At 35.3% G+C, this 14611-nt stretch overlaps 2 protein-coding genes across 2 annotated transcripts in view; one reads left to right on the top strand and one right to left on the bottom strand.

The window, feature by feature from the left end:
* The first annotated feature begins 145 nt into the window (after nt 1-145).
* Nucleotides 146-3079, top strand: LOC107459787 (multiprotein-bridging factor 1b). The gene is made up of 4 exons (XM_016078052.3): nt 146-366; nt 1000-1083; nt 2537-2619; nt 2749-3079. Exons 1-4 carry the CDS (start codon nt 225-227, stop codon nt 2866-2868), a joined length of 429 nt encoding a protein of 142 aa, XP_015933538.1. The 5' UTR covers nt 146-224; the 3' UTR covers nt 2869-3079.
* An 8976-nt stretch (nt 3080-12055) lies between these two features.
* The window catches only part of LOC107459839 (tubby-like F-box protein 7), a gene marked incomplete at its 5' end in the record, with an annotated part of 2989 nt that continues 433 nt past the window's right edge, over nt 12056-14611 (bottom strand). The window contains 2 exon segments of the mRNA XM_016078128.3: nt 12056-12830; nt 13487-13616. Coding sequence (XP_015933614.1) covers nt 12248-12830; nt 13487-13616 — 713 coding nt within the window.

The following is a 14611-nucleotide window of genomic DNA, read 5'->3' as shown; positions in this document are numbered from 1 at the left end:
AAAAACCAAGCAGGTATTTTTATGGGGTTTAAGCTAAAAAAAGGACCTTTTGGTCATTTCACAAAAAATTCAACCCGGGCCCAAATGGGTTGGACCGGCCCAAGAATGAAAATGTCTCCTTTTTCTGAGCCGGGAAAGAAGGGTCTCTCACGCTCACGCATACATCACACTTTCACAAACCCTTTCAAGTTTCTTCAGAGAAGAAGAATCATCAAGAGAAGATAATGTCGGGTGTGGGGCCCATATCGCAGGATTGGGAGCCAGTGGTGATAAGGAAGAAGGCACCAAACGCTGCGGCCAAGAAGGATGAGAAAGCTGTCAATGCTGCTCGCCGCGCCGGAGCTGAGATTGAAACCGTCAAGAAATGTATATTTGTTTTGCGGGTTTTTGTTTTTATTTTTTTGAAAAAAAAAAGTTTATGTTTTTGTGATGTTTTCCCTTCTAGGTCGTGATATGCTTTTTTGGTTTTAATGGGTTTAGGTTAGAATCATGATGAGGAAATATTTGAAAGTTTGGAATAAAATCGATGGTCTGCTTTATCTTTTGTGTATTTGTTTTCTGTGATGACTTATTTAGCGCATAGGGGATTAGGGTTTTTGTTGATGATTTATGGAATGGATCATTTGGGATGACTAAAAGTGCTTTTTTTTTTATCTGATGTTGGTAGGTACTTGTTTATTTGGTTGCATATTGGCCAACGAAAAAAAAAGAAGTAAATATGTTCTAGAATGAAAACTTGTTTGTGAATCTATATTGTTACTGTTGTTTGAAGGAAGAAGAAAAACGAGTAATTTCATTCCTCTAATCTGAATTCAAGTGTCATGGTCTATTTGCGCTATGCTTGTTGTTTGATTAGGAATTGATCAAATCATGAGAGTATTAATGCATAGCTCCCTCAACTGATAATTGGTCTACATATGTTTAAAAATATAGAAACATTTTTGTGTTGATACTTGATAATGACATTCAATTTAACTTGTTATTTCGTGTTCTCCGCAGCAAATGCTGGAACAAATAGAGCTGCCTCTAGTAGCACTTCTTTGAACACCAGGAAGCTTGATGAAGAAACCGAGAATCTTCACCGTAAGTACATGTTATTTGTCTATTCTATGCTTCCTTTGCTTAACCTACATTGTAATAGAAATCCTGATCAGCTTTAAGAAGTAGCAACTTGATGGATTTATTCTTTCTCTGCATTTGGCATTTGTATCAAGGGTGGTTGTATTCTTGTAGAGAGAGAAAGTGCTTGGCTTTGTTTATATTGGCTAATCACATCACTTTCCCATTTGACTTTAGTTTTAATCATTTGATGGAGTCTACATGGTTTTGAAACTAATATGCATTTGCATGTTACTATCAAATATGTTTTGCCTTAGCATTTTAATTTGGCTTATTTTTCATATATTGTTTGGCTCGTGTTTTAAGTACCTCTATTTTTCCATTACTATATCAGATACCTTAGTGGATGGCTATTGTTACTGTGTTACCTCTCCTTTTTTGTGACTTGCACATATGACTTAATTGTTCAGCCTCTATAGCAGAATACTTTGAATAACAGACCACTAGTGAGAGCAAAAATGGCAAGGAATGCGGTGACTTATATATCGTTGTTGATGAAAGAGTATTCAGTGTTAGAAGATGATGCTCCTGAAATTGTCTTTCTTTTGTAGCATTTCAATCTTGGCGTTAACAATTTGGATCATATAGTGTTGGTCTTTTGAGATTGAGTGTGAAAGCCGAACATATGTTCTTGGTCTTTTTGGTATTCCCAATAATAAACTTGAAATGAATTCAAAACCCTTTGAGGCTAAAGGACAAATTTTGCTTTTGCAACTATTTTATTTAATGTTTGAGTCTAAATCTGCCCAGGTGCCCTATCATTTAGGCCTATATATGCAATGATATTCATTGCATTGTTACTGTTTCAACTTTCAAGAGATTCCTGAAAAATTAGCACAACTTCCACACAGTCACTGCCAAGTGGAGAAAATGTATGATGTGATTTAATTGGTTACTTTCTGAAATTGATTTCAGTTTAAAAAATTATGTTGCAACAACTACAATGTTATATAAATAAATTGCAAGAATAGGCATTATAAATTGGCAAAATAGATGTTGATTTTATAGTAGTATATCCTCCAGCTTCTCCCTTCCCTGTAATGTACTTTTTCTTTCTACTATAATTGATTGATGCGAATGAAATTATATTTAACATACTATCAAAATGAACATTGTGATGTCGTTCACACATTATATTGGGCAGAGCTTTGTGTAAAACTTATGGTTTCTTAATGTTGATAGTTCTTGTTTATAAATTTTAATTACATCCATACTACTTTAGTTGAAGAAACTTTAAGAGCATCTCAGGTACCACAGGTGCTGTATGATTTGTAGAGATTCAACTTGTTTCATTGTTCCATGTCCTCAGCTTCTGATTCCGATCATTTTTCAGCAAAATTTCTTTTGTAGTTAGTACCATTTTTATTAGAAATTGAACGTGGAATTCTTCTCATGGTATTTCTGACTGTACTCACAGACGACCGTGTACCATCAGAACTAAAGAAAGCCATCATGCAGGCCCGACTGGACAAAAAACTTACTCAGGCTCAGCTCGCTCAGGTCTCTCTCTTTCTCTCTCTCTCTCTCTCTCTCTCTCTCTCTCTCATTTAAAACTCAATTATCTCCAAAAATAGGTATTATCTTTGGTTAGAAAGCTAAGATGTTGATCACTTTTGCTTTCTCTGTCAGATGATCAATGAGAAGCCACAGATTATACAGGAATATGAATCTGGCAAAGCCATACCAAATCAACAAATCATAGGGAAACTGGAGAGAGCTCTTGGTGCAAAGCTTCGTGGAAAGAAATGAATCATATGCTTTTAATTATGTGTTTGTGTGTCTTTCTGCTGATGGAGCAACAAAAATCTTTATGATGTCATGATATGAATACTTGTTGTAAGGAATCTAATCAGAATTTAACCTATGAATGTCATGTGATCCATGGTTTTGTGGTCTGAGTCATAATATGGAACTATGAAATTCTATGTCCCAATGCCAAAGCTGGAGTGTTGTTTGTTCATATCCCCCTTTTTTTCTCATTTTTGTAAGTGGAAGATGCAATTATTAACCCTATGAAATTTGGCTTGTGCATTTTACATCCCATTAATGTTCACAATGGACAATTGGACACTTTGAAAGAAAAGAAAGAGTAAATACCCTTTCCGGTCCTGTCCATTTTGAAAATTGATTATACGCCCCCTAATCTTTCTAAATTACCATATCGGCCTCTATTCATATACTCCGTGATACCAATTAGCCCTTGAGTTGGTTTTTCCGTTTAAAGTCGACGGAAAACGCTAAGGTGTAACGTGCAGCCCGTGACGTGGCGTTGGATTATCAAACGTGGAATGCTCTGTGGGCATGTGGACAAATAAGCCTCTACACACTTAGCAAAGTGACGGGCATGTGGACAAATAAGCCTCTACACACTTAGCAAAGTGACGTCATTTTTCTTGGCATCATTTTGCTCGTTTGGGGTGAAATCCCATTCTCCCCCTTGTGCACACCTCAATTACCATACATCACCCTCGTTCTCTTCTCAAAATTACAAAAAAACCCTAAGAGAACGAAACATTTCCCTCCAAGCAAGTTGACAGAGACTTCCAACAGGGAGGTGTTGATAGTGCTGCAGACGGAGGAACTGACGATGCTATTATCTGATCTTGAAGCTTCGTTAGCTTGTGTTGCTCCATTTTTTTTTACTGAATTTGGTTTTTGTTAATGATGATTTGGATTAGTAATCACCCCATGCATGTTCTAAAATGTTAAAATGAGGTGTGATGGAAGTAGTTAATTAATTTCTAATTATTGCACATTGTTGTTCTAATAGATGTCATATGAAATAGTCCATGTTTTTCATCATGGGGTTGGTTTGAACAGGATGAAGATGGTGCATTGTACTATCGCGACGGAAGTGTGGAGACATTTCCTCCATTAAACGTAGATTATGTTAATTTCAAGGATTTGGAGAAAATGTTCAAGGGTTTAGGGTATACAAGTTACAAACAGATGTATTGGTATGATGGTAGTGCCCTTGATTTAGAGTCTGCGTTGCATGTTCTTAAAGGAGATAAGGAAATCAATGAAATGTGTGATAAAAAGATGGAGAATGTGGAGTCGGATTTGCTGGTTATTTACTTTAAGCATAATGTTAGTCAACCAGTATATGGGCCTGATGTTGTTGAGGTAGATTCACCTTCTTCCGATGACGGTTATGAGACAACTGAAGACGAACCCTACAAACCCCCTCCACCTGAATTTGAATCTGATAGTAGTAGTAGTGATGAGGAAGTTAATGTACAGAGGAAGAGTGTGAGAAAGAAGCAGCCTAGTGTGAGGATGAAAGAGGCAATGGATGCTGGACAAAAGGGTACTAGGAAGAAGAGTTGTGTTAGACAACAGACACCTAAAAAGAAGAAGAATGTGCCACCTGGTAGTTTTGCTGATAAGGACATGTCTCCTAGGACTAAGAAGAAGAAGGCAAAAAGGTATGTTGGAAGAAAAAGAAAACATTTTGTATCCCAACAAGAAGCAGGCAATGAGCCAAACAGTGGGCCTAGTGGAGATCAAGGTAATGGGCCAGGTGATGTTGACCCAAATGATGAGGCAAGGGATAAGCCCAATTCAGATCCAGTGGTTGAGGAATTGGACTCAGACCTAGATAAGCCATATGAATACGAGTCTGCGGCATTTAACTCCCCAATTTCTGACTCAGATGAGGAGCATAAGGCAAGATATCTTGACTTCAATGAGGATACAGAGTATGGTGAGGTTCAGTTTCAGGTTGGACAACACTTTGAGACCATGGCAATGTTCAAGCAAGCACTTAAGGACTACTTTGTATATGAGGAAAAAGAGCTTATGTATTTGAAGAATGAGCCAAAGAGGATTAGAGCAAGGTGTGCTGAGGAGGGTTGTCCATGGCTGGTGTTTTGCTCTCATAATAGTCAGAGTCTAAGTTTTTAAATCAAGACATTCATTGGAGAGCACAACTGTGGTAGGAATTTGAGTAGTAACATGGCTGATAGAGCTTGGGTGACAAGTAAATTGGTAAAAAGGTTAGTAACTCAACCTCTAATGACTCCGAAAGAGACACTAGAGCACATGAAACAGGACTATAATGTCCATATAAACTATAGGATGATATATAGAGCCTTGAAAGCTGCTAGAGAGCAAGCAATTGGAAAGGAGTAAGAACAATATGAAAAGCTACATGACTACTTAAATAAAATTCACAAAAGTAATCCTGGATCCACTGGTATGATTGATGTAATTCCTCAACCGGAGGGTCGTCCACTGTTCAATAGGTTGTACATTTCATTGGATGCTTGCAAGAAAGGCTTCAAGGCAGGCTGTCGCCCTCTGATCGGATTGGATGGATGCTTCTTAAAAGGGTACTTCGGTGGTCATCTTTTGTCAGCTGTGGGGCAGGATGCCAATAATAGTTTCTTTGTAATAGCATTTGCTGTAGTTGAAACTGAGAACACTGAATCCTGGAAATGGTTTCTTTCAATTCTGCACGATGATCTTGGTCCTGTGGCTGCCAATGGGTGAAACTTCATATCCAACCAGTAGAAAGTTACATTACTTCATTCTTTGTGTTTCTTTTTGTTATATGGTTTGTGTTCTGTGCTTACTTGTTAATTCAACTGTTGGCTGAATTGTTATTGCAGGGGTTGGCTAAGGCATTGCATGAGGTAATGCCACAAGCCCATCATAGGAATTGTGTCTTACATATATTAAAAAACTTCATCAAGCACTTTAAGGACAAGCACACAAAAGGGCTAGTTTGGAAGGATGCTAAGAGCACAACAATGAGAGAATTCAAAGGCTTAATGGAATTTGTGAAGAAGGTGAACAAGAATTCTTGGGAATATCTATGGAAGTTTGATCCTGGTGCATGGACGAAGGCTTACTTTAGCCATGGCCCGAAGTGTGACAATATCATCAATAACATGTGCGAAGTTTGGAATGCCAAGATCGTAGAGTATAGAGAGAAACCGATTTTAACTATGTGCGAGGAGCTTCGAAGTTACATTATGTTAAAGATGGCAGAGCACAAGCACAGAATAAGCAAATGAAAGGGCATATTGGCTCCAGTTCAAGAACTAAGGCTGGATGAGTACATCATTCCTGAGAGCAACAAGTGGACAGCAGAATGGGCTAGGGATGAAGCAAGGGTATTGTTTGAAGTCCAGAGGTACCAGACCAGAGTGGCTGTTTATTTTATAAAGACAAACATGTGCTAGCAACATTTGGCAACTAACAGGTTTAATCATCAACTGATTTCTTGGCAATAATACTTATGTTATTTAAGTAAATATTGATTGAGTAGAAGTCGCATTTATGTATCTATCCTACCAAGGTTGCCATGCAAGCATGCAGTGGCTGCGTCCAGAGGCACCAATCATTAGGAGATTCCCTGGGAGACCAACCAAAAAAAGGGCTATTGATGTGGTGGCTGGGTTTAGGCCACCAAGACTTCAGAAATGACATAATTGTCGTTATAGTTATGGATATTTTGGTGTCAAGTTTTTTGGTTGTCAAATTATAAGAAGCAATACACTTAACACTACTGGAACATATTTTTTGTTTTGTTAATTCAGACATGTGCTGATGATTTTGGCTCAATATGTAATAGCCTTTGTGCTTAGTAGTATGAATATAAACATTATGCTTTTAGCTTATACAACATTATGCAGAGTTATCATGGGTTCAATCTTTACATTATTACAAAAAAAAATTCACATTCAATTCAGAATCTAAAATTACAGAGCAAATTAACCCAACTCTTAACCTTGTCCATGCATCACTTACAGCAACACAATATACCCTAAAACACTACAAACACAATTGCTGTTAACAGAATTAACATTGCCAGCATAACAAATACACCATGAGTATTACTACATTTTTTATTTTCCTTCATATTCATCCTTAATCTTGAATTCCAGTTGCTCCAATCTATTCTCCAGCATCATCATTCTTCCTTGAATATCATTGTCATCTTCATGCCCAAAACGTTTAGCAATCAGTTCGTCCAGCCAAACAAAAAAGTTGCAGTGACGTGTTCCATCTGCAATTGCCATTATAGTGAATACAAATTGTTAAACAACATAGGAAGTTGATTACATAAACTGAAGATGGATGCACACTTACGCCATAGTAGGAACAACCCAGGAAGATTCTGTCTGGGTTCTTGGCTGTCCCAGACTGTTGCATGACTACATAGGTGCCACACTTGCATTTAGGGTGCTGAAACTTGGCCTTCTTACCCTCACTTGCATTGCTACTTGAACCCACCATATTCTTCCTCCAGACACGGCGTGTGTTAGAGGTTGAAGATTGCTCTGGATCGCTCATGCTTCAGGCACTAGTGTTAGGATTCAGAAATGGGGAGACTGAGATTTCACCCTAAACGAGCCAAAGGCCTTCTTTTTAAAACGACGTCGCTTTGCTGAGTGTGCATGAGTTTATTTGTCCACATGCCCACAGAGCATTCCACGTTTGATGATCCAACACCACGTCACGGGCTGCACGTTACACCTCAGCGTTTTTCCGTCGACTTTGCACGGAGAAACCAACTCAAGGGCTAATTGGTATCACGGAGTATATGGATAGGGGCCGATATGGTAATTTATAAAGATTAGGGGGCGTGTAGTTAATTTTCAAAATGGATAGGGGACGGAAAGGGTATTTACTCGAAAAGAAAAGGTTCTTGTGCTAATTTTTATTCTAAAATACTCTCTAAATATATAAGGGTACCTTTGGAAGAAAACTCAATAGAAGACAATTTTTAAGGTGATTACTCACATTAATATGTTTTCATATGAAAGTAATATAAAATCGTTAGATGATTTAAATTTTAGGAGACACGGAAAATTTGAATACTATTATCCTCTTTAATTAAGGCAATTTACTCGAAAAAAAAAAGGTTCTTGTACTAATTTTTATTCTAAAATACTCTCTAAATATATAAGGGTATCTTTGGAAGAAAACTCAATAGAAGACAATTTTTAAGGTGATTACTCACATTAATATGTTTTCATATGAAAGTAATATAAAATCGTTAGATGATTTAAATTTTAGGAGACACGGAAAATTTGAATACTATTATCCTCTTTAAATTAAGGCAATTTACTTAAATAAATAAAGTGGAGATCAATTTTATCCAATTACACATATTTTAATACGAATACATAAATGCATTTTTTTATAATTCTATAAAAACCAGTAGCGGATTAGATTAGAACGTAAACCGCTCGGTTTATGTGTGTTGGGGTATAAAACATTGTTTGGACATAAACCGCTACTGTTAGTAGCGGTTTACATTGAGTGTGTTGTCAATGTCCAAATGTCCAATTCTAAGAGTGTCTAGTATGTCAAGAGCTTTCCAATTTGAAATGGACGTTGTTAACACCCAAAATGAAGGGCGTTATTCCAAATAGAAGCGTGAACATTTGATTCATAAAAGAAATTTGGGCGTTACCACAATGAAGCGCCCATTTCAAATTGAAAGCTCTTGATATACTAGACACTTTTGGAGTTGGAAACTTTAGGCATTGGTAATACACTCAACGTAAAACCGCTACTACCTTCAGTCATGTACGTTCAACATCCAATATGTTTATGCTCAAACAACGTTCTACAGAAACCGCTACAACAATTTCTGTTAAGCTCCTAACACACGTAAACTACGGCTACCAACAACGGTTTACATTCTAACCTAATCCGCTATTACTAATAGTGATTTCTATAGAATTATGAAAAAATGTATTTATATCTTTGTATTCAGAAATGTGTAATTGAGTAAAATTGATCTCCACTTTATTTATTTAAGTAAATTGCCCCCTTAAATATGTGGTTAGGTTATTAGAAATTTTGTTTATTTTTATAATGAAACAGGTCAAATCAAACAGAAAGCAATGGCCAAAAGTGGCAAAACAATTCTTCTCCAGCCAGTAGGAAAATATTACTACTTTGAGCGATGGGTTTGGTGTACCAGCAAAGCCATTCCACTTGGTATTGGAAAAGAAAGGTCTTTCATTTATTGGCATGTCAAGTTGCTTAACCTAAGCAGTAAGCCTATTGGACTTTTCTGTTTGACCCAAAAGTTAACACCGGCTTTATTGGGTAGTAATAGTAGGTCTCCTGCTTAGCATATTGGTGTTCACATTAACATTTGACCATTTCTTTTTTTTTTTGTTGGAGTGGGGGCCTAGGGTGTCTAATTTTTAATAAGTTTGATACTGGGAAGTTTCAGAACTCATTCAAGGTCACCCAACCCAATTCAAGGTTTTTAATTATTATTTTAGTTGAGTTACTTGAGTATAATTAATGACTAACAATCTAACATGGCAGAATGAGTAGATGACAATGTAAAAAAAGTACCAACATAATGTAAGAGTAATTTAAATAGTAGGTGTGTCCATACCAACTTTATTCGATTTCTCAATAACTATATTCCAAAGCAAAAATATATAGACCTGAAAAAAAAAAACATTCTTGGAATGGAATAATCGTGTTATTTTTGTCAAAATTAGGCCAGACAAATTAATTTGACTATAGTGAATCAAATCTTAAACCAGTTCAAGATTTGATTTACTATTTTTATAGAAAATGACTACAATACCCTTATTATAGAAAATGACTAAAATATTCATATTAATTTGTCTGGTCTAATTTTAACAAAAATAACACTATTTAATTTATTATATGTGTTAAATTTTAATTATTAAAAAATATCTTTAAAAAAAGACGTTTTCTGCATCTTTATGGAAGCATCCCCCTCTTGGTAATAGTAGCAATTATGTACGTAAGCAGATAAAATTATTCTAAAAAGAAAAAGACAAAATTCAAATTAATATGGTTAATACTGGAAATGGATTCTCCCAGTTTTTTTAACACTTAAGGAAATGAAGTGTGATCTCTTACCATTAACTTTATAAGTGAAACTAAAATTAAATATGAGAAAAAAAGTAATGAAGGATGAGAGATCACAATTTACACCATCCAATTTTTTCTTCATTAAAGAGGATCTACCCTCGGTTAATACTACACTTATTTTTTTACTTTCATTTTAATAGTTACAAGAATACAAGTGCTCAAAAGCACATACAACCTCTAAGCAATATGAGAAAAGTCCTTAACCAGAAAACAAATTAAAATGATCAAAACACGAAAAAATATTACATCTATTGCACATATATAGACGCAGAGTTCCATAAAAAATGGTATGTGCTCATTAAAATGTAATCATAAAACTAATTGCTATATATTTGTTTATAAATCTATCTGTTATTTAATTTATTTTTAATATATATTTTATATAAATTGTTAATTTGATAATTGATTTTTCATAGACACGTTCCATCGCACCCCCCTTTTCTTTTTCCTTACACAAACCAACCTGAATCCCCTACCTATGTTCCATGCATATTAGTATTTGTTTCTTATTCATTTCTCTTTTTCCTTTATTACATTTTTTGCGTATAACTTTTTCAATTCCTCTTTCTGTGATCTACTATGGAAAAAAGAAATTAATACTTCCTATGTTGTGAGTGACATTTAAAATTTTTAAAGATACAAATGGGAAGTATATTTATTTTTTTGTTAAACTATTTACCAGTTTTATATTTATACTAAAATTGTATTGTATTATATTATATTTTATAGTTTTATTCGTATCGCATTGTATCAGAAGCTCAAATAAAAATATGTGATGCATAAGTGCCTAAAATTCAAGGTCACCAAAGGGTATAATTGTCAATACAATCAAATCATTGAACAAGGTAGTAGTTTAGAATTTGACTCCGGAAGATTATCATCCATTAGGATAAGCTTAGTTTTGAGAATATAATAAGATAAAATATTAAAAATATAGCACAAAAAAATAGATATTTAAAAATTAATATTTTTCTAATATTTTTGTATCTTTTTAAAATATAATATTTTTGTGAACACAATTTTATGTCACATTCATGTCTCTATATCCTAACTTTGTAAATAAACACAGCCAAACAGGTGCCATTCCCCTCTGTTCCTATCTCTGAGAGATATTTTGCTAAATATCTTACAAAAAGGTAAAACCACCTTATGAATTTTGAAAATGGTGGGACCTTAACACCTTTCAATATCTTTACCCTTAAGAAATGGAGTTGCAATTGGTCCCAGTTAAGGCAAGGCAAGGATGCTACCATAAAAGAAGAGAATAATAATAATAGCACTAATAGTAATCTATTAAGAGCATGGACTACTCAGTATTCGTTCATGCTTGATCATATTTATATCATCATAGCTAACCCCTTATCCATTGACAAGCATCTGATGCAGCTTTTCTGCTTCAGCTTCAATGTCAAGGGCCAACCATATGAGCTGTCACTGTCAAATACTAACTTCAAATCGATCACAATGATAAGTATATCGATCTTTTGATTAAAATTTTCTGATAATAATACTTGAATACCGGCAGTACAATTTAGAAGAGAAGTGGGGACCAGGAAAATAATTCAGCAAAGAAAAGTATAAATTAGAAAACGCTTTTTGATCACTATACAACGTGTGTTCTATATATTATGTTCAATAGTTATCTCCTACATAAAGTTTAGAAATTGGTATCATCCCATCCCACCTTATTATGAACCTATTCTTTCTTCAAGAAGGGTACCCAAAATTTCCTATATGTTTGGTCATTTTCATATTTAGCCCCACTGCTTGCCATGATGCCATCTTTGGCTTATCACAAAATTCAGTTATACATTGCTTATTCATTCCCTCCAATTTTTAACTAAAATATCTCTCTGCTACCCCAGACAAGAGGTAAGGATATTGAATTGCAGTAATTCCCAATTCACATGATGATGTTAGAACTTCTAAGTCTAACTAAATTCAGGGACTTGTTGTAAAAGAAAAATGAAACACTATAATGGAACCTGGGTTAGAAGTTAAAAACAATTACATACTGACTAATGTGAATAAAGAAATAAAGAGGATCAACTGCAGGAAGGGACCAACATGTTTTCATTATGGAAGATGTCATGTTCTATTGATAATATAACAACATTTACTTACAACAAGCTTCCTGAAATCAAATTTATGGACTCAGCCGGGGAAAAAATATTAAACAAAAATAAACTATTGACGTACAACATTCCACGGAATAAATAAGCATAATGACACATACTATATATTACTCACATGCCAGTTTAGTGCCAAAGCTAGTCAAGCAAATGGCAAATGCCTGAAAGGCAGATAAGGGCTGCCTATAATCCATGGTGAAAGTATCATCCCCCACTTTGCCAAACTGCAGGAGAACCGTGTCCTCATCTCCTTTCCCTCCTGGTTGGCTTTGGTCCACCGTAGCAACCAGCTGAAAGTTCTTCACGGATGCTACTGTCACGCGGCCATGAAAATTCAAGCACCAGCACTGCAAATGCTCGTGCCACCTTGGTGCTTTGTTCTTCAAGACTGTGCAGGTAGGAGTAGCTTGATCTTTACTGTTTGTCTTGTTGCCGTCCAATGATGTGATATCTGAAGTTTCTCCCAATGGTGTTGCGGGACACTTGAGGGAGCAAACCATCCTCCTTGGCCCTCTTGATTTCAAGAGGTTGAACTTGTAGGAGACCTGCCCCACTTCAAAGTTACCAGCAGGAACTTGAGGGCTTATCTGTTTGCTGGCAAAACGGCGACTAGACCTGCCACTCGATGGTTTTGCACCAGCATGGGGTGGTTGACTGTCGTAAATTGTGAAGTTGGTGCCAAGAAAATCCGAGCTGTTAAAGAGATTCAACAAATAAGTGGTCCATAACAACCAACCAAAAATGGACCAAGAATTCACATGTAGATTTTTATTTATTTAAATGAGAATCACAAATTCCAAAACACAAACAGATTTCGTACAATTGTTAAGAACAGCATCATCAAATTGCGTATTCAGATCTACTGCCTTTTTTTTTTACCAAGATGGGATTAAGAAGATTTAAAAAATTGGATTAAATCATTTTTATCCAGCTCAAATGTAAATAAAGGCATGCCACTCAATTTTCGGACAAATTGACAGCAAATTAAGGGTTTCTTCAACTTTTTATAACCAAGCAACTTTGGTCCCAGATCCACTTTGATAGATTTGATCTTATAAAGCCACCAAAATTAATTTGACTGTTAAGCACGTGCAAACAAAGAATGGTCTTCATTTAATTCCCTTGGGGGGAGGGGGATGAATTCAGATAGGTCACTCATATGTTCAATCATATAGTTGGAAGCAAATAAATGACGGTTCATCGGATAACCAAGTGTGTACTTCGAGGTACCATTTCATTATTGGCTTTAAAGAGCCAACAGAAGAGACTAAGAAAAATGCTACATTCCAATGACAAAACTGAGTTAAAAAACATGCCAAAGAAACTTTTAATTGGTAAGAAAGCTTTACCTTAATTTTCCAACATAAGCATTGCTTCCTTGGGATAAGTCCTCGGCATCAAGTGATATTATATATTCAGTATGGGTACCAAACCTGTATCTTCTAGCCGCCAACAAAAACTTCCCTTTGTCTGTGAATGCTGTAAAGGAGAGGGGTAGGTGAGTATATTAGAGGAGAAAAACAGGCATAAATATCCATCAGATAAGAAAAGGACAAACGAGCAATAGACTTTCAAAGAGATGAACTATCTCATAAAATACTGAGAAAAAATAAACCTCGGATTAAGCATTGCTACCATAAACTACCCTACAAAATACATTGATTTATTGCAATGCTTCATAATACTATACTTCCACTAAAGTTTTAAAAGTTCTCCACCCTTTCAACCAGTTGAAGATTCTATATGTTTAGGGAAAATATTGCTAGCACCAATCATTGGTCAAGAATTAGAATGCTAGAACTCTATTTAGAATCTCACACCATTCACACAGAATGCTCCTATAAGAGGATATCCAAATACCATAAGCTAATTGGAAGGGCAAATGCACAACATAAAGCTAATCATTGCAACTCAACCAATTGTGCCCGATTCCAGGAGAAGTTACTGTTGGTGAACTTAATTAGTTGTGCCAAAATTGAATATGCCAACATCCTCCTCACAAACTATGAGAAATGTCATATGCCATGGACCAAGGTGTTGAAATTTAGCAATGGGTGCTCTCATTCTTTAATGCAAAATAACTTATGTATATAACTTTCTAAATAACAGAACCTGTATTAAGGCAGATTTTAATAACACCTACTCTTCTATTACTTAATCTCCCTTTGATATATGTTTCTAAAGTTTCTTCTCTCACTAAATGAAAATTTGAAATAAATAAATAAATGAACATTTCCAGTCATAGATCCTTTCACTTCCTCTGAAAAGAACCCTCCAATATTTCTCCATAAAATTTATGTTACTAGCAGAACTCAATTTTATTTCCATTCTCAAAAATTACTTTAATATGAGTAATTGGACAAGTTTTTGTAAATTGACTAAAGCAAGTCAACATTGACTGGGTCTGGCCACTCAAATGCATAGATTCTAGAAAAATAGGTTTGACATTTTTTTTTTTTCTTTTATTTTTTTTA

This window comes from Arachis duranensis, chromosome 7 (assembly GCF_000817695.3).
Source record: "Arachis duranensis cultivar V14167 chromosome 7, aradu.V14167.gnm2.J7QH, whole genome shotgun sequence".
NCBI lineage: Eukaryota > Viridiplantae > Streptophyta > Magnoliopsida > Fabales > Fabaceae > Arachis > Arachis duranensis.
This window is presented reverse-complemented; position numbering and strand designations above follow the sequence as displayed.